At 44.4% G+C, this 25611-nt stretch overlaps 1 protein-coding gene across 2 annotated transcripts in view; it reads left to right on the forward strand.

The window, feature by feature from the left end:
- Positions 1-25611, forward strand: part of TMEM259 (transmembrane protein 259) — a 51831-nt gene that overhangs the window by 21273 nt on the left and 4947 nt on the right. Inside the window, exons 3-9 of one of the 2 annotated variants that reach the window (XM_058162519.1) lie at positions 763-934; positions 5759-5869; positions 9035-9157; positions 12556-12656; positions 18830-18887; positions 23049-23132; positions 23717-23849. In XM_058162519.1, the coding sequence (XP_058018502.1) occupies positions 763-934; positions 5759-5869; positions 9035-9157; positions 12556-12656; positions 18830-18887; positions 23049-23132; positions 23717-23849 (782 nt within the window). The remainder of the gene's footprint in view (positions 1-762; positions 935-5758; positions 5870-9034; positions 9158-12555; positions 12657-18829; positions 18888-23048; positions 23133-23716; positions 23850-25611) is intronic. The other variant, XM_058162520.1, reaches the window with a different exon arrangement.

Consider the following 25611-nt stretch of genomic DNA (forward strand, 5'->3'; position numbering starts at 1 on the left):
TTAAGGGCTTGCCTTGTTGGGCAAAAACCTGCATCTGAATGGAAAACATCTTTTAGGAGGAATTTCTTGATTGAACTCAATTTACTTTTTAAATTCATTTCCTTTTCTCCAATATATTACTTCCGATAAGACTCGAGAGAAGAGATTAAAAACCAGTGCAGTGCCACTAAATGACAACCAGCAATAAAATAAAACGGGCCTCTGTGGCTCAGACTGGTAAGACAGTCTGTTATTAACAGCAGCTGCTTGCAATTACTGCAGGTTCAAGCCCCACCAGGCCCAAGGTTGACTCAGCCTTCCATCCTTTATAAGGTAGGTAAAATGAGGACCCAGATTGATGGGGGCAATAAGTTGTATATAATATACAAATGGATGAAGACTATTGCTTAACATAGTGTAAGCCGCCCTGAGTCTTCGGAGAAGGGCGGGATATAAATGCAAATAAAATAAAATAAAAAAAAAATAAAAAAAATAGTGCAGTGTGAATGTTTATGATCAAAATGGTAGATTTATGTCCTCTGCAATGCCTTTCCCTTTTCTGAATGAAGAACAGTTTATGTGGTGTTTCTGTTTTGCATTTTATTATGATACCTCGATACTCATCATTAATTGGTTCCAGGAGGCGCAATGGGTAACAAACAAATTTTTCCCTTAAGGAATAATATAGTGAGTCACAAGGCAGCCAACACGGACACGTTCTAGCTTGTATGTTGAGTATCAAACATTAATTCCTCTGTGTGTTTTTTCTTCCTCCTTTGATAGTTTGATCTGGATATTGAACCCAAAATCTTCCACAAGGCAACTCGGCTGAGTAATGCCCATGTTTTGTCTCCCAACGAAAGCCAAGAATTCTCCTTTGGCAGCGAGCCAGCCTCTAAAGGTATGCAGCCTCTCAGCGAGACTGTGTCCGAATTTGAGATGCTAGCCAAAGCAGGTAAAGATATGTTGTTCTTAACTTCCCATCTTGTTCCACCTGTACATCACATTTTTTCCCCCTTTTTCATCTTCCCCCTTGCATCGATTGCTTTTTTTTCTTTTGGCATGAGTTTTTCCATCAATCTACCATTCAGTTTATGCTCTCCCCCTCTAGATTTTAACTTGACTTCTAAACTGGTTTGTGGGCTAATTTCCTTGGGGAAGTAGTGGACTTGCCAGAGAAAGCCCCTCAGCTTGTAGGCTGCCTGTTGGATCTACCGTATTTTTCGGAGTATAAGATGCACTTTCCCCTAAAGGAGGCTGAAAATTTGGGTGCGTCTTATACTCCGAATGTAGTGTCGTGTCCCACTCCTCCGCTGACGGCCGGGTCAGGGAAATCCGAATCAGGCGTGCCTCTGCAGCTCTGCCAAAGTCCTAGCAAAGTCCTCAGGGCAGGCAGGAGACCAGAAAGTGACTTCAGCAAGATATGTTTAGACTTTGCCTGACTCAGAGAATGCCAGAAAGCAGGTCCTTTATATAGGCCATGGGGTGTGGCTCCATGACTCAGCACTTATCCAGGCCTGCCCCTCCCTTCCTTCCGTTGCCTCCGTCTATCAAGTCTTCTGAAGCGAGGGTCACTCCAGTCTGCAGCTGTTGGCAATTGACCTCCCTCAGGCTCACATGCTGTGGAGGAGGGGGAGGGGTCTAGTTGCTCCGTTTGCCTGGGCATGGAGCCAGAGCTGGGGGCTGGAGATACTTCCTCCTCTTCAGCCTGTCTGGGCATGGAGCCAGGGCTGGGGCCGGGAGGCATACTAGGACATTCCTCAGTGTTCGGAAGCAGATAAGAAGGCCCCGGCTGTGGTGAGATCGGACGAGACACAACATGTAGCTTTTTTGAAGCTTTTTTTCAGCCCTAAGGAAGTGCTAGTGAGTGAAGCGATCTTCCGCGCTTAGCCTGCTTTTCTCATTGCTGCTCCCTCCAACGATCAGCTGTGCTTTAGAAGCTGTTTTTTATCTCCAACCCGGCATGAATGTATGCATGTGTGCGTGCGCTCAAAACCAGATTAAGGACGCTAGCCAGATAAATACCTGGTTGACAGAATTCCCCCCCCCCCTATTTTCCTCCCCAAAAACTAAGGTGCGTCTTATACTCTGGTGTGTCTTATACTCTGAAAAATACGGTACATGATGCGGAACCTTTTCTGTTGCATTTGTTGTTGGAGGGGCATGTATTGAAAGCGGACCGGTATTGACATAGAGAAAATGGCATCACTTTGGTTAAGAAAGCAACATTTGGGGGTCATTTGTGTCTGGGATCCGTTTATTAGTATCCTGGAGAGGCAGGATACCAACTTTTCTCACAGGGATATTTCTTCTCCGTCTGTTATGCTGAAACGTTCTTATTTTGCACCTTAAATAACAATTTGATGGATGAAATAAAATGCTATGCCTCACACTGAATATTGTACAGGTCCTTGATTTACAGCAGCTCTTTTAGTGACTGTTCAGAGTCACTGAAAAAAAGTAACTTATGACCATATTCCCCATTTACGACCGTTGCAGCATCCCTATGGTCACGTGATCAAAAATTTGGATGCTTGACAACTCTTTTACACTTACGACGGTTGTGTCATATGATCTCCTTTTGCGACCGTCTGTCAAGCAAAGTCAACGGGGAAGCCAGCTTCACTTAACAATTGTGTTACTAATTGAACAACGGCAGTGATTCACTTAACAAATGTGGCAAGAAAAGTCGTAAAATGGGTCAAAACTCACTTAAGAAATGTCTCACTTAGCAACATAAATTCTGGGCTCAATTGTCATAAGTTGAGGACTACTTGTAGTTAGTAATAGTCTAGCCCTATGCCAACTGCTGTGGGTTTTCAGCATACAGGTAGTTCTTGACGTACGAGTAGTCACTTAGCGGCCATTTGAAGTTCTGATGGATCTCCCCCCAAAAGGTACCTATGAGCCGGTTCATAAGTTCTGATGCCTCCATGATCACATGACTACATTTTGGGCGTTTGGCAGCTGGCCCACATTTTTGGACATTGGCAGCAGCATCCCACTGTTGTATGATTATAATTTATGATCTCCCCCCCCCGAAAACTGGCATTACATCTGGTTTTCAGTCAAAATTTCCCATAGTGAACAATAGGTTTGCTTAATGACCGCTGCAAAAAAAAAAGGCTCCATTATGGTTATAAGACAAGGACTACCTGTACTGGACTAGATGTATCTTTGGTCTGGTTAGTTTTAGACTCAGAAAAGGAGCTCTACCCAAATGCTGCTGGATTAAGTTAAAAACTGGATTCTATTTTTCACATTTCTGAACCGCCCATCTCCCTCAAAGAGAGACTCTAGGCGATGTACAATTAAATTATGGGTGGCAGGACGATGGCATCAGGATTTATAAAAGATCTGACATGCTCTGAACAAGCTTCTTAGAAAACCTGTTTTTTTACTTGGCACAAAGGAGAGCGAGGGAAAAGCTGGTGGAGATACATAGAATCAGGCAAGGCGTGACTCAGGGTTTTTCAAAGCTGTACGGGCTGCAGAACCTGTTATTATAAAAAAAAATCTGGAGACAAAACAAAACAAAACATCAAGATGTAAAACTCCACTGATAGAAAATTGGCCTTCGCTGAACTTTGTCTTTCAAGATTTCCATCAAGTACAATATTCCACAATGCTGCAGATCCCAATTTGAAAAACCCTGGCCTAGATCAGGGATCTCCAACCTTGGTCCCTTTAAGACTTGTGGACTTCAACTCCGCAACTGGAGTTGAACTCCACAAGTCTTAAAGGGACCAAGGTTGGAGACCCCTGGCCTAGATAGAATGGAGAAGGATACATTTTCCTTTCCCCCTCATAGTGCTAGAACTCAGGGCCATCCATCGAAGGTAAATGCATAGAGGTTCAAGATGGATTAAAAGAAAGACTTTCACCAAGAAAATAAATAAATAAATACCTTGAAATAGATCTATACTAGTCTTCCTTTATTTCTTTGTCAGTAAATATAAATTTAACACAAAAAACAGTTTGCCGCGAAAGCGACTGCCTGCGAAGGCTCCTGGATTGGGGCTGAAAGGTGAAAGCAGAAACAGTATGCTGCGTCCCATATTTGGGTAGATCAGGTTGCCCTGATAAAGAAACACTTTTTCACCCAGATAATTTAACTGTCTGCTTTGCTGCTTAGTGTAACAATGACAGATAATTTGGATGGCTGTGACGAGAGAATGGTGAGGTTCAGAGAGGGCCAATCTACCAAAGGTTACACACAGTGGTGGGCTGCTGCCAGTTCGGACGAACCGATAGTTCCAATGATCAGATGGCCCCGCCCACTCGCCCCCACCCTATCCTGTCCTATGTTTCCTTCATTCTGGCTCAGCTGATTCGTGCGGTACAGCTGATTTCTGTGCCTCTGCTGTTCTACTTACCGGGGCTGCCTTAGAAGGTAAGCAGCTGAACTTCAAATTGCTGTATTTAGGGCGCTGTGCACAAGCGCTTTAGGCGTGTGCATGCAAAGTGCAGGCATGTGCAGAGTGCACACACGCATGCAAAGTGCGTGCCCACAGAACCGGTTGTTAAACCAGTTTCAGCCCACCACTGCTTATGAATATATTTGTTTGCTACTGCTGGAATCAGAGGCATCATACTTTGTGCAGGTAGTTCTCAACTTACAACAGTTCATTTAGTGACCGACATTGCAACAGCACGGAAGAAAGTGACTTAAGACCAGGTTTCACACGTATGAACACCGCCGCATCCCCAATGGTCATGTGATTAAAATTCGGACGCTTGGCAACTGACTCATATTTTTGACTTGCAGTGTCCTAAGGTCATGTGATCTTCTTTTGTGATCCTCTTGACAAATAAAGTCAATGAGGAAGCCAGTTCCAGTTAACAACTGCAACGTGGCAATAAAGGGCATAGAATGGGGCAAAATTCACTTAATAAATGTCTCAGCAACATAAACTCTGGGCTCTGTTGTGGTTGTAAGTCAAGGATTACCTATATACAGGTTGCTGAAAGGGGGTATTAGTTTCCAATATAGGCTTGGGAGAGTCTCAAATGCTGCTGGGTGACATAGTGGAAGAGTTTGTCTCTTGATCCAGCAGGGCTATTCTTATATTCTTATACTCGTGTTTCACTCTTTTTGTTAAGACCTCTTTTTGTTCAGACACCTGAAATCAGAAGTTTGCATTCTTACCTGGTCTGAAAAGTTGGGGCTCATTGCTTCTGAAACTTACCTGAAATTCGTGCAAATCGCAGTTTGCATTCCTCCTTAGTAAGGAGTTACAAGAAGTCAGAATATTGGTTAGTTTGGCTTTGACTTTCCCACCATTGGATTCCCCAAAAACTACAGCTCTCAATAAATTTGATTATTTGTCATGCTGGAGTAAGATATTCAGAGATCTTGTCCAGTTATATATCTATGGGGTGAGGATTTGGCCAATAGTACCCCGAGTCTGCAGAAGGAGCCTAACGCTGCAAAATTAGCTTATGTGAATAGTTTATAGTAAACCAGGGTTCTTCAAAACCCCAAGTGATTACTTATTTACTATATTTATACCCCACTGACCTGCTCAGAACAAGCCATTGAAGGGGGCTTACTTTTTCAAATGTGCACACCGAAGAAGCACAGAAATCAACAAATAAAACACAAAGAATGCATCTTTAAAAATATTTGCCTGTCCGTGCAGTTAGAATGTGCCATCTTGACATCACAATGCCTGCTCTGATTTTCGTTATCATTTGAATAAACATTTCTGAACTGTGTCTTTATTTCTTCTATCCTGGCTTTCTAAAACACTTCTTTTTTTTTTGGCTTTATTTGTAGTGTGGCCGCAGGAAGAATACATTGTGGAATATTCCTTTGAGTACGGATTCCTCCGATTATCCCAAAGCACCCGTCAACGTCTGAGCATTCCCGTCATGGTGGTGACTCTGGGTAAATTTCTATTTTACCATTCCATTCTCAACCATTGCTAAGCCTCCAGAAGTTGTGGGTGCTCCAACACAGGAAAGTTTTAAGAAGAGATTGGACAACCATTTGTCTGAAGTGGTATGGGGCAGTGTTTCTCAACCATGGCAGCTTGAAGATGGGTGGACTTCAACTCCCAGAATTCTTTGCTGGCTGGGGAATTCTGGAAGTTTAGTTTAGTTTAGTTTAGTTTTATTAAATTTTTATACCGCCCTTCTCCCGAGGGACTCAGGGCGGTGCACAGCCAAAGGATAAAAAATATAAAAAATATACAATTAAAACAACAATTTAAAACCGAGCAAATTAGAAAAAAATGGCCAGTATTAAAAATTAAAAATTTAAAATTCCAAACCCTAAAATGATGATAAAACCCCAGTTAAAATTTAAAAATATTAGGCCAGTCCCGCTTGAATAAATAAGTGTGTTTTCAGCTCACGGCGAAAGGTCCGAAGATCAGGCACTTGACGTAATCCAGGGGGAAGTTCGTTCCAGAGCGTAGGAGCTCCCACCGAGAAGGCCCTGCCCCTGGGGGCCGCCAGCCGACATTGTTTGGCGGACGGCACCCTGAGAAGACCCTCTCTGTGTGAGCGTACGGGTCGGTGGGAGGCATAAGGTAACAGCAGGCGGTCCCGTAAGTACCCGGGTCCTAAGCCATGGAGCGCTTTGAAGGTGGTGACCAAGATCTTAAAGCGCACCCGAAAGACTACAGGAAGCCAGTGCAAGCCGCGCAGGATTGGTGTTACATGGGAGCAACGAGTTGCTCCCACTATTACCCGCGCAGCTGCATTCTGGACTAGCTGCAGCCTCCGGGTGCACTTCAAGGGCAGCCCCATGTAGAGAGCATTGCAATAATCCAACCGGGAAGTGACAAGAGCGTGAGTGACCGTGCATAAGGCATCCCGGTCAAGGAAGGGGCGCAACTGGCGGACCAAGCGTACTTGGTAAAAAGCCCTCCTGGAGACAGCCGCCAAATGATCGTCAAACAACAGCCGCCCATCCAGGAGGACGCCCAAGTTGCGCACCCTTTCCATTGGGGCCAATAACTCGCCCCCGACAGCTAGCCGCGGCTGCAGCTGGCTGTACCGGGGTGCCGGCATCCACAGCCACTCCGTCTTGGAGGGATTGAGCTTGAGTCTGTTGAGCTTGGAGGGATTGAGCTTGGAGGGATTGAGCTTGAGTCCACCCATCTTCAAGTTGCCAAGATTGAGAAACATTGGTAGCAGAGGTGGTATTCAGCAGGTTCTGACCAGTTCTTGAGAACCGGTAGTGGAAATTTTGAATAGTTCGGAGAACCGGCAAATGCCACCTCTGACTGGCCCCGCCCCCATCTATTCTCTGCCTCCCGAATCCCAGCTGATCGGGAGGAAATGGGGATTTTGCAGTATCCTTTCCCTGGAGTGGGGAAGGAATAGATATTTTACAGTATCCTTCCCCTGCCACACCCATTAAGCCATGCCCACTGAACCGGTAGTAAAAATTTTATTGAATCCCACCACTGATTGGTAGGGTTTCCTGCCTGAGTAGGGGGTTGGAGTAGAAGACCTCCAAGGTCCCTTCCAATTCTGTTAAGAACTCGTAAGCTTAGAAACCAGGAGAGAAGAGTTATCAAGCTAATCATCAGACTGCCAAAAGTATAATACTTTGTTTCGGGTTTTGTTTGGCTATTGCTGTAGATATTTATATGTGCTGCCAGCAAACATTCAGTGCAAGTGAAAATAAATGAAAATGAAACGTCTCAGCAACGGGAAATTCATGTTTTAAAGCAGAAGGGGTAGCGGGGACTTTGCCGGAGTGACAGTGGAAGACATTGGTTCCCCTAATCTCAAGAATTCCGTCTGTCTTTTAAAATGAATGTTATTTTAGTTTAAATATCTGGCTTATTTAATTTAGTTAATGCCCTTGGCTATCTGGGAACACAGCATTTGCAAATGATTGTTCGTTGCGTTCCATGGCTCCCAAACTTACACAGAAATTGTGAATTTCCACACAACTGTCTCCGTGCAGCTAAAATAGCTCATGGATATTTGATGTCCTAATAGGAAGCCCAAATTAAAAATAGAAAATGGAATCCTGATTTTGTGGGGCATGAGGCCCACCAGGCTGCAGAATGGAAGAGGCCAGCATTTTCTTCTTTAGCCATGGAGTTCCCCAACGTGGTAGCCAGGAATGCCCACCCCACGTAACACCTGCGGTACCCACCAGTCTCCTTATCCTAGCCAATAGTTCATCAAAATGTTTTTTTTCCTTAAAAAAACAGAAAACCGACATGCTACTATGCAAAGCACCAGCCTCAACATCATTTTTGGAATATCTCTAGTAGGCTTTATTTTCTTTTGAAATGTGTCCGCAATTATCCACCTGGGATCCATAAATTTTAAAGTTCTCAGTGGGCCAACCAGTCCCAAAAACATTTGAGGCAAGGGTTAGGATTAGTTAGTTAGTTAGTTGATTAGTTAATCCTTGTGGTTAAATAGCAAAGGCAGAGTTTGCTGCAGGCTTTTAGTCATAGAGTTTTCGCAAGGAAAGAAGAGAAGATAAAATCATTTCCAGTTTGTATGGATATCAGTCTTTCTAGGACCCAGGGAAGAGTCAATCATCAGAGTTGATTCATTTCAGATGTGCTCAAAGTCTTAACCAGTTCCTTTCCAAACTATTTTTCCTGACAATTCAGTTTCCATTTTGGATAAGTCTGGCCACTGTTACCTTGTTCAGACTTGATTCTTTGAATCCAAACCGTTTTCTCTAAGACCCCAAGACTCATTCACGTTTTCCTTCGCTATTACTTATTTAATAAAACAATAAAGATTACAGTAGTTTAAACCTATATTCTTAGTGGCAGTTTCTTGAAAATGTTAAGTAACACAAGATAGTTAAGTCTGCAAATTGACCCCTCCCTCCCTCTCTCCCTTCCTGGAAGATGGAGGCTTCTTCTAGCCTTTCCTCCCAATTTTGGGAATTGTAGTCTATACGTTGTAAAAAGTTGGCTGCGGTTGAGAAACACCGTTTTGGACTTTTTGCATTTGGGGTGTGTGTGTGTGTGTGTGTGTGTGTGTGTGTGTGTGTGTGTGAAATTCTGCCTGTGGGTCTTTTCTGCTGTAATTTAAGCTTTGTCTGCCTTCTCCCTTCTTACAGATCCCACCCGGGACCAGTGCTTTGGAGACAGGTTCAGCCGTCTCTTATTGGATGAATTCCTAGGATACGACGACATTCTCATGTCCAGTGTGAAAGCCTTGGCTGAAAATGAAGAGAATAAAGGTTTGGAAAAAGGGGCACGTGGATTGCAGCATTAGTACAAACCTCTGTGACATGCTACATTGTTCGGATTGTTGTGGTCGCTTGGCTGCCGCATGTGTCGCTGTGTTTTACATTATATTTATTGTTTTCCCCTGTTACAAGCCGTCCTGAATCTCTCAGTAGAGATGGGCAGGTCTAGAAATTGAAGAAATAAGTTAACCCAGAAAACAGAAGCGGGCAAATAATTTGACATTTGGCGGTTTGAAGTGAGAGATGGCCTTGATTCCAGTTGCAGGTAGTCCTCGACTTACAACCGCTTGTTTAATGACAACAGCACTGAAAAAAGTGGCCTGCAACAGGTTCTTACACTTTATGACCATCGTAAGATCCCCATGGTCACGTGATCAAAATTCAGGTGCTTGGCAATTGGGCATGTATTTATGATGGATGATGTGATCGCCGTTTCCAGCAAGCAAACTCAATAAGGGAAACCGAATTCGCTTAACGATCCTGTGATTCCCGTAAACAACCGCAGCGATTTGTTTAACAACCATGGCAAAAAAAAAAAAAAGATTGCCAAACTGGGTGCGACTCCCTTAACTTAATGTTGCCTTGCTTAGCAACGGAAATTCTGGTCACTATTGTGATCATAAGGACTCCCCGTTTATCCCTGGGGTGGCTGTGTATTTGTGGAACAATACGCCACTGCTTTCATTTGCACAATCGTGGCTGAGCCCAATTTTTTTTTCTTTATGACAGCGTCACAGAATTGGAAGGACCCGCTGAGTCCAGCTAACTCCCTGCTCTGTACAGGAATCTAAATTAAAGCTGTGGTAATAGGTAGCTGGCCAGCACTTGCTTAAGGGGTACGAGTGTAGTTATCTTCTTCCTATTTATAATTTACTCATCATTTGCAGACATGAAAGCCTTAGCTATGCTTTCTGGAATGCAGTTCTTCTGCTTGGGCCTTGGGTAGGGAGTTGTGCTTGTTAAATAATCTTAGTTAGATTACACTCTCTTGGGGAGGGGACTGTTTTGAAGCTGTCCAGACCCTTCCAGATAGAAGGGCAGGGTTTCAAATTGGTTGGAGACTGGTCGTTTGGAAAATTATATAATTGCTGTGTTGTGTCAGCCACTGTTTCTAGAAAAAAATATTGGAAACTTTAGATGCTTGTTTAAAAGTCTTGAAAGATTGCCCCTTTAATATTGCTCTGTGGTGATTTTTCAAGGACCGCCAGACTCCCCCCCCCAACCTGCCCCCCCCAATGAAACGGAGGCTGTGGGGCTTCAGTAACAGAATAACATCTTCACACCCCATATTTAAAATTCCTAATCACTAGGGCTGAAAAGAAAACGAAAAATGTCAGGAGCCAAAATAAGCACGTTTGAAAAATCTCAAGGATAGAACAAGCTTCATTACTTCTCTTTGTGGCTGGTAAATGTGGATGCAAATTTAGCAAAATTAGACGTAAGTTTATGGAATATGGCCCAAGAGTTTTGCCTGGCACTTTCTTTAGGCTGTCAATAAAACGTTGAGTGTCCTTTTAAGAGAGTGATTGGTGACTGACTGATGGGATTAAAGTACAGGTACTCCTCAATTTACGACCACAATTGAGCCCAAACCTTCTGTTGCTGAGTGAAACATTTGTTAAGTGAATTTTGCCCTATTTCACAACTTTTCTTGACACAGTTGTTAAGTGAATCATTGCATTCTGAAGTCTTTCACAGTTGTGAAGTGAATCTGACTTTCCCCATTGACTTTGCTTGTCCGAAGGTCGCGAAAGGGGATCACATGACCTTGGGGACGCAGCAACGGTCATAAAGATGAACCAGTTGCCAAGCGGCCGAATCATGTGACCATGGAGATGCTGCAACGGTCATAAGTCTGAAGAATGGTCCCAGGTCACTTTTGTCAATGCCATTGTAACTTTGAGCAGTCCCTAAATGAACCGTTGTAATTCGAGGACAGCCTGTATTTTTTTCCCCTCTTTTTGTTTATCGTGTTGAAGAACTACTGCCTATTTTGAATGTGTGTGTCTTTCAGTCAAACTTGACTCCTGGTGACTACAGGAGAAAGCCATTGTGTTTTCTTCAGTTGGCTTCCAGACCTAAGACAGGATTAGAACTGATACCCCTGACTTCTACAGGGCACAACTCTTTAACCACAAGACCAACCTGGCTCTTATGCCAGTATTTTATTATTTTTATACATCTGAATACCGTATTTTTTGGACTATAAGACGCACCTAAATTTAGAAGAGGAAAACAGTAACAACAACAAAAGGTTTTGGCCTACCTCCAGTCTTTTTCCAGCCCATTTTCAAGGCTTTTTCTGGCCTGTTTTGGGGGCTTTTTCCGGCCCGTTTTCAAGACTTTTTTCAGCCCATTTTTGTGGCCCATTTTGTGGCTTTTTTCAGCCCGTTTTTGAGGCTTTTTTGGCCTGTTTTTGAGGCTTTTTGAGGCTTTTTTCATCTTGTTTTTCTGGAAAAAAAACAAATGGAAAAACGGGCCCCCAAAAGCCCCAAAAATGGGCTGAAAAAAGCATAAAAAATGGCCCAAAAATGCCTGAAAAATGCAAAAAAAAAAAAGAGGCCCAAAAACGGTATGTGGAGGCCAAAAAAATGGCTGGCGGGTGGGTGGGGCTTTGGCAATATTCGGTCTATAAGATGCGCAGACATTTTCGCCCCCTTTTGGGAGACAAAAAAGTGCGTTTTATACTCTAAAAAATACGTTCTGTATTTTTCAACAGAAGAGAATATGTGTAGCCTAGGATTGAACTGTGGGGTTTGTGATGTTCCCTGAGCTTGTTGTGACCCAAACCTGAGCAGGTAGCAACAAACGCAGTCCTGAATGAAAATAAACTTTATTCAAGCAGCTGGGAATTGACCCATTCCCAGCGTTTGTGAAACTCAAAAGAAAGCAAAGGCTTCTCATACAAAACTGTTGTGCCTCGTGGGACTCGACATCAACAGTCTGTCATTATCTCCAACCTGGTCCAATTTAGATAATTGCCAAGGTCCTTTGCAGATAAGCATCTGGAGCAGAGAATGGAGAGCTGCCAAGGTCTTCTCGGAGAAACACCCAGAGCAAAGCTGGCTGAGGAATTCTGGGAGTTGAAGTCCACAAGTCTTAAAGTTGCCAAGATTGGAGACCCCTGTGTTATACACACAAATATAAATTCCTCTAAAACAGCATAGCAAATGCTTTGCATTCAAGTGAGGCTTCATCGCTCTTTGGTTCGCAATTACTTTGGCTGGGAGTGGGCTGATCGCATGGAAGTATCCCAGGCTGTTGAGATTTTCTTAAGCGACCCAGTGTATCAAATATTTGTAAAAACGCTGTTGAATGAATGAATTCCTCCATTCCTCATGTTGTTATGTTTCCCCCACCCACACACCTTTTTCTTACTGGTGTGACAGGTTTCCTTCGCAACGTGGTATCTGGGGAGCACTACCGTTTCATCAGCATGTGGATGGCCAGGACTTCCTACGTTGCAGCCTTCGTCATCATGGTGATCTTTGTGAGTGTTTTCTCTTCTTTTTATTTTTTCCTCAGCCTGAATTGGCGTTTTTTTTGTTTCCCAGAATGTTCAATCAGAAACCTGGTTTGTTTTTTACGGGCTACATCAGGGGTGAAAATCCAGCAGGTTCTGACAGGTTCTGGTAGCGGAAATTTTGAGTAGTTCGGAGAACCGGCGAATACCATCTTTGGCTGGCCCCAGAGTGGGGTGGGAATGGTGATTTTTCAGTATTGTTCCCCCAGGAGTGGGGAGGAAATGGAGATTTTGTAATATCCTTCCCCCAGGAGTGGGGTGGGGATGGATATTTTGGAGTATCCTTCCCTCAGGAGTGGGGTGGAAATGGGGATTTTGCAATATCCTTCCCCCAGGAGTGGGGTGGGAATGGATATTTTGGAGTATCCTTCCCCCAGGAGTGGGGTGGGAATGGAGATTTTGCAGTATCCTTCCCCTGCCACGCCCACCAAGCCACACCAAGCCATGCCCACAGAACCAGTAGTAAAAAAAAATTGAATTTCACCACTGAGCTACATTCCACTGAGCTACATTCCAGCCACAGCATAGCTCAAGGCATGCAAAATGGTTCTCAGTTCAATACAGGTAGTCCTCGACTTACGGCAGTTCATTTACTGACCGTTCAAAGTTACAACATTACTGAAAAAAAGGTGCCTTATGACCGTTTTTCACACTTAACAACCATTACAGCACACCCCTGGTCATATAATCAAAATCCAGGTGCTCGGCAACTGGTGATTCATATTTATGATGGTTGCGACATCCTGAGGTCATGAGGTCAACGTTTTTGAGACCTTCTCATCAGCAAAATCAAGGGAGAATCCAGATTCTGTTACTAATTTAGCGTGTGCAGTGATTCACTGAACAACAGTGGCAAGGAAGGTCGTAAAATGAGACAAAATTCACTTAACTAATATCTCAACTGAAATTGGGAGTTTCAGCTCTGATCGTAAGTCAAGGATTACTCGTATAATGATGCACACGAAGTCCTCGACTTACAACTATTTGATTAAGCGACCATTCAAAGTTAAGAGTGGCGCTGAAAAACGTGACTTACAACTTGGTCCGTGCGCTTATGACCGTTGCTGCATCCCAGGGTCCCGTGATCAAAATTTGGGTGCCAGGCAACCAGCATGTATTTACAATGCCCTGGGCTCCTATGATCCCCATTTGTGACCTTCTCAGCCTCAACCAGCAAAGTCAGTGCGGGAGGCCAGATTGGCTTAATCTTATTCATTTAACAGCTGTAGCGATTTGCTTAAGAAAGGGGACAAAGAAAAAAAAAGGTCGTAAAATTGAGTGCATCGCCCTTACCAACTTCCTTTTCTTAGCAATGGAAATTTTGGTCCCCATTGTGGTTGTAAGTTGAGGACTACCTGTCCAGGCTTAAGAACAAGCTCCGTTATAATAATAATAATAATAATAATAATAATAATAATAATAATAATAATAATAATAATAATAATAATAATAATAATAATAATAATAATAATAATAATATTTATTTATTTATTTATTTATTTATTTATTTATTTATTATTTATTATTTATTATTATTTTATTAGATTTATAAACCGCCCTTCTCCCGAAGGACTCAGGGCGGTGTACAGCCGAAGTAAAAAGAAACAATGTACAGTTAAAATAAAATAAAAAAACTTACTATACAGTGTGGCCGGAATTAAAACAGTTAAAAAATCTAAAAAACCCCAATTAAAACCAGAGAGAAATTTAAAATTTAAAACTAAACAATTTAAGAAAGCCCCGCACGAACAAACAGATATGTTTTCAGTTCACGGCGAAAAGTCCGAAGGTCAGGTATTTGACGTAAACCAGGGGGAAGTTCATTCCAAAGAGTGGGGGCCCCCACAGAGAAGGATCTTTCCCTGGGGGCCGCCAGCCGACATTGTCTGGCGGACGGCACCCTGAGAAGGCCCTCTCTGTGCGAGCGTACGGGTCGGTGGGAGGCATGAGGTAACAGAAGGCGGTCCCGTAAGTACCCAGGTCCCAAGCCTATAATAATCCCAAGCCTATAATCCCTATAATAATAATAATAATAATAATAATAATAATAATAATAATAATAATAATAATAATAATAATAATAATAATAATAATAATAATAATAATAATAATTATTATTATTATTATTGTGTGTGTGTGTGTGTGTGTGTTAATTTTTATACCGCCCTTCTCCCGAAGGACTCAGGGCGGTTCACAGCCAAGTAAAAACAACAGTAAATAAATGCAATACAAATAAAATCAATAATTTAAAAACTTATTCAATTTGGCCCCGATTTAAAAATACATTTAAAAACCATAAAACCCATTAAAATTTAAAAACCCAATAAAAAATTCTAAAAATTCTATGCCAGTCCTGCGCGGAAGAATAGATACGTCTTCAGCTCGCGGCAGAAAGTCCGAAGGTCAGGAAGTTGTCGAAGTCCTGGGGGAAGTTCGTTCCAGAAGGTGGGAGCCCCCACACAGAAGGCCCTTCCCCTGGGGTCCGCCAGCTGGCATTGCTTGGCTGACGGCACCCTGAGGAGTCCCTCCCTGTGAGAGCGCACGGGTTGGTGGGAGGCAAACGGTGGCAGTAGGCGGTCCCATAAGTAACCCGGTCCTAAGCCATGGAGCGCTTTAAAGGTGGTAACCAGCACCTTGAAGTGCACCCGGAAGACCACAGGAAGACACACGTTCCTAATTCCATCTTTGACTTGAATAACAGAATAAGAATAACATTGGGGGGAGGGACATTGGAGGTCCTCTAGTCCACGGGTCTCCAACCTTGGTCCCTTTAAGACTTGTGGACTTCAACTCCCAGAGTCCCTCAGCCAGCAAAGCTGGCTGAGGAACTCTGGGAGTTGAAGTCCACAAGTCTTAAAGGGACCAAGGTTGGAGACCCCTGCTCTAATCCAACCCCCTTGAGTTTGTATATAAGTCAGAACTCCTACAAACAGACTGCCTAGTACTAAAAATAGTTGACAGCATTGTCTTTCCTCAAGCTGACAGACTGCTGAAGCCTCACAATACTTTCAAGGAACTGATGAAAACAGGCTGCGTCTACAGCTTCACCGGTGGTTCTTGTTTTCAATAGTTTTCAATGGTTCAAAGTAGTATTTAGTAACACATAGTATTTGGTAAAAGGCAGCCTGTTTGTATACAGGTAGTCCTCGACTTGTAACAGCTCATTTACTGACCGTTCAAAGTTACAACGGCACTGAAAAAAGTGACTTAGGACCATTTTTCACACTTAACGACCATTGCCGCATCCCCAGGGATGGCAGCTGGTTCATATTTATGACGGTTGCAGTGTCCCGGGATCACGTGATCCCCTTTTGTGACCTTCTGACAAGCAAAGTCAATGGGGGAGCCAGATTCACTTAACAACCCTGTTCACTAACTTAACAGCTGCAGTGATTCACTTAACCACTGTGGCACACACAGTCGAAAATAGGGTAAAATTCACTTAACAAATGTTTCGCTGAAGAACAAACATTTTGGGCTCAATTGTCGTAAGTCGAGGACTACCTATGTCAGGGTTGACCTTAAGATGGACATTCTTAACCAGGATTGTCTATATCAGGGGTCTCCAACCTTGGCAACTTTGAGACTTATGGACTTCAACTCCCACAATTCCTCAGCCAGCAAAGCAAAGCAAAGCTGGCTGAGGAATTTGTTTTGTTTTGTTTTGTTGTTTACATTTATATCCCGCCCTTCTCCGAAGACTCAGGGCGGCTTACAGTGTGTAAGGCAATAGTCTCATTCTATTTGTATATTTACAAAGTCAACTTATTGCCCCCAACAATCTGGGTCCTCATTTTACCTACCTTATAAAGGATGGAAGGCTGAGTCAACCTTGGACCTGGTGGGACTAGAACCTGCAGTAATTGCAGGCAGCTGTGTTTTAATAACAGGCTTCTTACAGCCTGAGCCACACCGTGTCCTTGTGGGAGTTGAAGTCCATAAGTCTTAAAGTTGCCAAGGTTGGAGACCCCTGGTCTATAAATCAGTTACTGTAATCAGAAAATGATCCTCTGCATGAAACTGTGCCCACTATCCTTTAGTTCAGGATAGGGGAAGATGGCCCTTTATGGCTTGTGGACTTCATGCTGTCTCAGGAATTCTGGGAGTTGAAGTCCACAAGTCATAAAGGGGCCATCGTTCCCCACCTCTGTTTTATTTCTCCCAGCTGCAGTTTTATTCACTGTGCTTCTAAGTGTTTTGTAGCCTCTGGCTCTTAGCAGCAGCTGAACCAGCAAGGAGAGGAATACAAGATAAAATGTTACGCAGCTATCTAGCATTTACAGTTGCACAACCACAACACTGCACGTGGCAGATGATAAAAGTAATGAAAAGTTTTGGCTGCCTTTCTGGATGCAAAATTAACAAGAAGGAAACAGAGGCAGTTTAACTTCTAAAGAACAACATTATGTGAAAGAAGAGAGTGGTTGTAACAAAAATACCTCCCAGTGAAATGTTTAGGCCTTTATCGGATGTGATATGATGAAGGTAGTTTCCAAAGTGTTTGTTAAATAATATGGAAAGAAATAAAACAAGACTTTGAAAGGTGCAAGAACGGAAGATTTTCCTGGCTAGGACTTATCACAGTAGTACTGTAAAAATGAATATATTATCCGAAATAATTAAATCAATGCATGAATTAAAATCCTAGTTCAGATATGTGAGAGGACTGGTTGCCTGCAAAATGGCTAGCACCCTGTCCCTTTAAGAGCTCTCCCTAGCCAGTCCAACAACCTGTGTCTATAAAAGCTGAGCAGAGAGACAGTTGGATGTGATGGTATTGGAGGAGTGGGAGTAAGATGGTTTATGTTAGTTTGAGAAATTGAAGCAGCCTAAGGCAAATTTACTGTTACTGTTCTCCAGAAATAGGACTCACAAAGAGATGTAGTAGTGCAGGGGTGTCGAATTTGATTTCATTGAGGGCTGCATCAGGGTTGTGTTTGACCTTGGGGCCGGGAGAGGGGGGCTGACCATGGCCGGGGTGTGTGTGGTCACTTTGACATCACTCATATTGGGGGCTTGTGTGGTGGCCCAAGCACTCTGCCAGCGAAAACGGGCTCCAGAGCTCCATTTTCAGCTGCGACGGCCTCCTGCCGCCCTCTGCCAGTGAAAACAGAATTCCTGCCCCCGCCCCCCCAGAGCTCCATTTTCACTGGCACAGGGCGGCAGGAGGCTGTCGCAGCCAAAATGGAGCCTGGGAGGGCCACACGTGGGCCTTCCAAGCTCCATTTTCGCTGGCAGAGGCACTGCGGGCTGGTCCTTTGCTGTTTCTAGAATGGCCCCTCGGGCCAAATCTAAGCACCCCGCAGGCTGGATCTACCTCCGGGCTTTGAGTTTGACACCCCGTTGTAGTGGAAGAACAGCAGTTGTAGTAGAATGGGGGAAGAGTGGTATAGTAAACTGTTGAGTACAAGCCCTTGAGGGGTTGCTCTGATTTTTTTCTGGAATTTTGGAGCCCTCTAACCTGGCTATACAGGGACGCGGTGGCTCAGGGGCTAGGACATTGAGCTTGTCAATCGAAAGGTCGGCAGCTCAGCGGTTCGAATCCCTAGTGCTGCCATGTAATGGGGTGAGCTCTCGTTACTTGTCTCAGCTCCTGTCAACCTAGCAGTTTCGAAAGCATGTAAAAATGCAAGTAGAAAAAATAGGGACCACCTTTGATGGGAAGGTAACAGCGTTCCGTGTGCCTTTGGTGTTGAGTCATGCCGGCCACATGACCACGGAGACGTCTTTGGACAGCGCTGGCTCTTCGGCTTTGAAACGGAGATGAACACTGCCCCTTAGAGTCGGCAACGACTAGCACGTATGTGCGAGGGGAACCTTTACCTTTACTTTTACCTAACCTGGCTATACATAAAAGAACCTGTGACAAAAATGACACCAATTTGAGTCTCGGACAAACGATTTGCAAGACTGGCAAAGGACAGCTTTTCTGAGGATAATAACCCATTTCTCTCAACACGCTAAGGACAAAACTTTGGAGCGGTTAAGTGAATTGTGCTTTTCACTTTAATTCTGGACAAATTAATTTTCATTCCAGATGGTGATTTTTTCCCCCCAGAATTATGAGAACGCTTTCCCGCTTTTCATGGTTGGCTTTGGGGCTTTCATGCTTTAATGTTTACCCGCCTGTCTCTTTTCAGACCCTATCTGTTTCCATGCTGTTGCGTTACTCGCATCACCAAATCTTCGTTTTCATTGGTAAGTTTTTAAAAAAAATCCTTGCTGTGAGTTTCTGCAGTGCCTGCTGTCCAGGTAGGCTTGGACTGAGTATGATGGTGAATTGTGAGCTGTGGTGGGCACAGTGGTTAGAATGCAGAATTGCAGGCTGGCTCTACTCACCGCCAGGAATTCAATCCTAACTGGGCTCAAGGTTTTCTCAGCCTTCCATCCTTCCAAGATTGGTAAAATGAGGACCCAGATCATTGGGGCCAATGTACTGACTCCGTAAACCGCTTAGAGAGGGCTGCAAAGCACCATGAAGTGGTATATAAGTCTAAGTGCTACTGCTATGAGGAGAGCACTGAGAAGCCACAAATTATGGTTCAGTGTTTGGACTGTAGTTTTTAATATAAGGAGGAACTTATTTCAATTTATTCCACGCCATTAATGTGATTTATTCTGAGTACAGGAGTAAATAGTGTTGGGTACGGTGGATACATTTAATTTTAATTCAGTGTAAATGAAAACCATTCCATCTGCTATTCAGCATGCCAGGCAAAGATTGAGAATAGCTATCAACCTTGAAAACCTGCGCATTCTTGGTTTAAACACTGCTATGGTCCATTTGCATCCTAATCCACGTTAAATAACTATTCCCTGGTATACTGCTTGCTGTGATCTATTTTAATGTGCAATCTCAAACAGCACAGCCAAGAAATATTTTGTTATTTGTTCATCCTTGAGTGAATCATCATTTTGGCATCACAGTATTAGATAGCGGCTGGCTGTTTCTATTGGCTGAAACCCTCTTTAGTGATGGAAATTTAATTTTCTAGCAGGGGGGTAAGGTTGCATTAGACCAAGAGACTCAGCCCTTAGCAGCTTTAGGAAGACTGCAGTTGATGTTTATAAGCAGTCCTATATACAGATAGTCCTCAACCTACGACCATAATTGAGGTCAGCATTTCCACCGCCAAGTGGAATTGTTATGTGGAATTGTTACACGCGTCGTGCCTGATTTTATGACCGTTTTTTGTTGTTAAGCGAATCACTGCAGTTGTGAAGTGACTGCATCTTCTCCCATTGACTTTGCTTGTTGTGAGCCAGCTGGGAAGGTCACAATTGGCGGTGCACATGACCCTGGGATGAGTGGTGGGTTGCTCCCGGTTCTGTCCAGTTCTTGCGAACCGGTAGTAAAGGTGGCGGGAGGCTCCGCCCACCCGCACAGACGTCATAATAAATGGTCTGCGCATACGCATAAGCGCTCACGCTCCCATTGCGGACCAGTAGAAAAGGTAAGTAGAACCCACCCCTGCCTGGGATGCTGCAACCATTCTAAAATAGAAGCCGGTTGCCAAGCTCCTGAATTTTGATCGTGTAATTGCTGGGGGTACTGCAATGATTGCAATGGCGATAGTAAGTCACTTTTTTTTCAGTGCCTTCCCCATTACTAAACGAATGGTTTTAAGTCAAGGACCATTTGTAAAGTAGGACATAATTGTCGTGTCCCCCTTCCCCTCCGACGACCGGGTCTAGGAAGTCCGTATCAAGTGTGGCCACGAAGCCTCTGCAGCTTTGCCAAATTCCTTTCAGATTTCTCAAGGCAGGCAGGAATCCAAGGTGTGACTTCAGCAAACTAGATGAGACTTTGCTTGACTCAAGGAATGCCAAAAGCAAGTCCTTTATATAGGCTGTGGGGTGTGGCTCCATGACTCAGCACTTATCCAGGCCCGCCCCTCCCTTCCTTCTGCTGACGTTGCCTCTCAGATCTCCGGAAGCGAGGATCCTCCCACTTTGATTTGTTTTCTGCTGTTTGAGAAAGGGAGGGGTCAGAAGGAGTAGGCCCGAGTAATTCCAATCTGTGGCAGATGTCCTCTGATGGCTGAGCCAAAGGAACACACACCGAATGATTGAGGTTTGTTTGTTCATTCCTGACATCTTGTCCCGGCATGGGGCCAGGGCCGGGGGCTGGAGGCACGACAAGCCGTTCATCTTCATTATCAGACTCAGAGACTGATAGCAGACCCGGGACAGACGGGAGGGGCCTGGCTGAGGGGAGGAGGAAGGACGAGGCACAACACTTGTTTCTCAACCTTGGCCACTTGAAAATGTGCGGACTTCAACTCCCAGCAATCCCCAGCCAACTCATCTGACTAGCTGGGGAATTCTGGATGTCTGAGGTATGCTGGGAATTGAAGTCCACGCTTCTTGAAGTTGCCAAGGTTAAGAAATCCTGAAGTAGGAGATGCTGAAATTGAGGGGTTTTTTCCCCCCCTTTGCGAGTGCTGAACAATGGCTTCTTAGTCAGGTACCTGAAATCAGAGGTTGCTTTCCAAGACCTTATAGTGCAAGGGTCTTCAACCTTGGCCACTTTAAGGCTTGTGGACTTCAACTTCTGGGAATTGAAGTCCACAAGTCTTAAAGTGGCCAAGGTTGAAGACCCCTATTATAGTGTGTACAGAGAATCCTCGACATACAAACGTTCATTTAGTGACCATTTAAAGTTGCAATAGCACTGGAAAAAATGGTCTACAGAGATTCTCGGTCATCCAGGTCATGGTTGTCCCAAAGGTGCTTTTTCAGGAGGGAACTGGACTTTTCCTGTTTTGTTTTGTTTTTGTTTACATTTATATCCCACCCTTCTCCGAAGACTCAGGGCAGCTTACAGTGTATAAGGCAATAGTCTCATTCTATTTGTATATATTTTTTTTTACAAAGTCAACTTATTGCCCCCCCAACAATCTGGGTCGTCATTTTACCTACCTTATAAAGGATGGAAGGCTGAGTCAACGTTTCACTTCTCATCCAAGAAGCTGCTTCCACCATCCCCAGCATCCAATCGGAGCTGAAGAAGCTTCTTGGATGAGAAGCGAAACATTTTCAAAGAAAAAAGAAGAAAAGTCCAGTTGCCTCCTGAAAAAGCACCTTTGGGACACTGGGAAAAAAAAAATTACTTCTGACCGGTTTTCGCACTTATGACCATTGCAGCATCCCCACGGTCACAGGATCAAAATTCAGATGCTTGGCAAGTGACTCAGATTGATGACGGTTACAATGTCACAGAGTCACGTGATCCCCTTTTGCGACCTTCTGACAAGCAAAGTCAAATGGGGAAGCCAGATTCACTTAACAGCCGTGTTCACTTGATCTCACTTGTGGCAAGAAAGGTTATAAAATGGGGCTAAATTCACTGAACAAACGTATCACTTAGCAACAAAAACGTTGGCCTCAGTAGTGGTCCTAAATCAAGCACTATCTGTATTCTGGAACATACATTGGTTTTGACCTGCATAGCCTCTGCCTTAACCACTGAGTGCTCAGTTGTTCTCATTACGTGAAATTGCCTTTTACTTGGGAATAGGGGAGCAATAGCTCAGCAGGTCTGGAAGCAGGGGTGAAATCCAGCAGGTTCTGACAGGTTCTGGAGAACCGGTAGCGGAAATTTTGAGCAGTTCGGAGAACCGGCAAATACCACCTCTGGCTGGCCCCAGAGTGGGGAGGGAATGGGCATTTTGCAATATCCTTCCCCTGCCACGCCCACCAAGCTACACCCACCAAGCTACACCACGCCCACCAAGCCACGCCCACAGAACCAGTAATAAAAAAAATTGCATTTCACCACTGTCTGGAAGGGACTTCTGTACCCCAATACCTCCTTACCCTGCCCAGCAGTGTTTCTCTAAATTCTTTTACCTGAGATCCCATTTGTTTTTTGGCTGTAGGCTGTGTTCCATAGGCCAGTGATGGTGAACCTTTTTGTCACCGAGTGCCCAAACTGGACCGTGTGTGTGCATTTGCGCCCGCGCACCACAGCCCCAGAAACTTGGAGACCAGCTGGCCGGGGCGCATGTGCGCGCTGGCCACCTAATCTTCTGCTTTCTGGCATGCGCATGTGCACCGGCCAGCTGGTCTTTGTGTGCGCCGGAGCCCCGGAAACCCAAAGACCACCTGCATGCTGGCCACCTGGTCTTCGGGTTTCCGGGGCTCTGGCACACGCGAAGATCAGCTGGCCGGCACACGTGTGCATGCCGGAAACCAGAAGAGCAACTGGCAATGGCGCGCGTGCCCACAGAGAGTGCTTTGCGTGCCACCTCTGGCACCCGTTGATGGTTCATCACCATGGCCATAGGCCAAGACAAATGAATTTACCTCCTGCCTGACTGCTGCCTTTTGAATTTGGTTTCCTTTCCCTTTTTCCAGTGGACCTGTTGCAGATGCTGGAAATGAACATGACAATCGCCTTTCCCGCAGCTCCTTTGCTGACCGTCATCTTGGCTTTAGTAGGTAAGGAGACCACCTCGGCTTTTAACCTCCAGAAAGAATCAGCGCTGGTGGGGAAAGGGGGCACGTAGCCTCTGTGGATTGGGAAGAACCCACCACTGTTTCCAGTCACACTTTCCTTGGTTCTGCTTATTTATCTGCTTAATATTTATTTGACAAATCGCTATATAGTGCAGTGTTTCTCAGCCTTGGCGATTTGAAATTGCGTGGACTTCAGTGCTGGGTGGGGAATTCTGGGAGTTGAAGTCCACGCAACTTCAAATCGCCAAGGTTAAGAAAACTGCTGTAGACTCCTCCTTTTCCAACCTACTGCAGTATCCTTCAACTACCTGTCTGCCTTACGTCAACCGCCTTAACCCATCACATGGAAGAAATAGCTTCTGAAGGACTGGAGACATTTGTTTCTAAAGATGAAACACAGAGCTCCCAGTTCTCTGCAGTTATGGATTTAAAGCCAGTCTCTGTGTTGCGAAGGTTTCATGGTGCAAGACAGCATCACATTTGTCACACCTTTGAGAAATATGGAGGGGGATAACCTCTCAGGCAGCATGCTGATGTTCTCTTCCTTTTCTTCCCTCCCGAAACAGGCATGGAGGCCATCATGTCCGAGTTCTTCAATGACACCACCACGGCCTTCTATATCATCCTCATTGTGTGGTTGGCAGACCAGTACGATGCAATTTGCTGCCACACCAACACAAGCAAGAGGCACTGGTTGAGGTATGAACCTGGGACTCGGCTCAGACAGAGACAGGCCGGTGGACTCCCTGGACCAGACATGGCAAACTTTGGGAAGCAGGGCAGCAATGGGTGGGGGGAGGCTTTTAAACCTTTTTGGAGGAGTCAGAGTGGGGAGGATAGATAATCGATTGTACCTAAGGGCTTTTTTCTAAAATATTTTTTTATCCTGCCTTTATTATTATTTTTTTTTGTTTTTTTTTTTTGTTTTTTTTTACATTTATATCCCGCCCTTCTCCAAAGACTCAGGGTGGCTTACAGTGTGTAAGGCAATAGTCTCATTCTATTTGTATATTTACAAAGTCAACTTATCTTTATTCGCGCGGGGCTGGCCTAAATTGGATTTTTAATGGGAAATTTTATTAATTTTTAAACGGGTTTTTTAGTTTATGGTAATTTAATTTCAGGCTAATTTTAAATAAGTTTTTTAAATGATATTTTAACTTGTATATTTGTATTGCTGGTTTTATCTTGCCTGTACACCGCCCTGAGTCCTTCGGGAGAAGGGCGGTATAAAAATCAAATAAAATAAATAAAATAAAATAAAATTGCCCCCCCAACAATCTGGGTCCTCATTTTACCTACCTTATAAAGGATGGAAGGCTGAGTCAACCTTGGGCCTGGTGGGACTCGAGCCTGCAGTAATTGCAGGCAGCTGTGTTTAATAACCGGCTTCTTACTTTTTAAATAGCTCGAGGCAACAAATACACGTAATACTCCTTCCTTCTCCTATTTTCCCCATAATTAACAACCCTGTGAGGTGAGCTAGGTTGAGAGAAAGAGATTAATCCAAAATCACTCAGCCGGCTTTATGCCTAAGGCAGGACTAGAACTCATGGTCTCCTGGGGATTGGCCCAAAATCACCCAGCCGGCTTTCATGCCTAAAGTGGGACTAGAACTTACAGTCTTCTGGTTTTTAGCCTGGTCCCGTAACCACTAGACCAAACTGTCTTTTAGGGTTTTTCAGAAAAGCAACTTAAGGAGTCACAGAATGGCCATTCCCAATTTAGGGCAACACTTAGATCAGTGTTGGCGAACCTTTTTGGCACTGAGAACCGAAATGGGAGCACACGTGCGGGAGTGCCGAAAACTGGAAGAGCAGCCGCCCGGTGTGCACATTCTGGCTTGTGCATGCGCAGCTGGTCTTCATGCGTGCATGCGTGGCAAAAACTGGAAGACCAGGTGGCCAGTGCGCATGCACACGCCGGGAACTGGAAGACTGGTGCACGATTGCTCTTCCGGTTTCCAGCGCTCCTGCGTGTGTGAAGACCAGCTGGCTGGTGCGCCGGAACTCGGAAGAAAAATGGCCGACGGCTCGTGTGTCTGGAGAGATGGCTCAGCATACCACAGATTCTCCATCACAGACTTAGATATTCATTTGACTCCATTTTGCCTGACGGATTGTCTGTCTTTAGTGTCACACATTGGGCTCATTTTTTAATTTTATTTTTAGGATTGGAGACCCCTTGGCAATCTTATTGGTATAGTCCAGGGCTCTCCAACCTTGGCAACTTTAAGACTTGTGGACTTCAACTCCCAGAGTTCCTCAGCCAGGTTTGCTGAGTATAGTCCTCCCTGGGCCACTTTGACTCCTTAAACCCCTGCCGCTCCAGCATCTTCTCCCAACCACCTTGATCCCTCAGTGGCATCATTGTCCTTTCCCTTCCCTGGTTCTCATCCCTCACTGTTTATAGGACCAGGCTGTTTCTCTCTTACAGTTCACAGTTCACACTTCTTCTTTGA

This window comes from Ahaetulla prasina, chromosome 1, assembly GCF_028640845.1.
Source record: "Ahaetulla prasina isolate Xishuangbanna chromosome 1, ASM2864084v1, whole genome shotgun sequence".
NCBI lineage: Eukaryota > Metazoa > Chordata > Lepidosauria > Squamata > Colubridae > Ahaetulla > Ahaetulla prasina.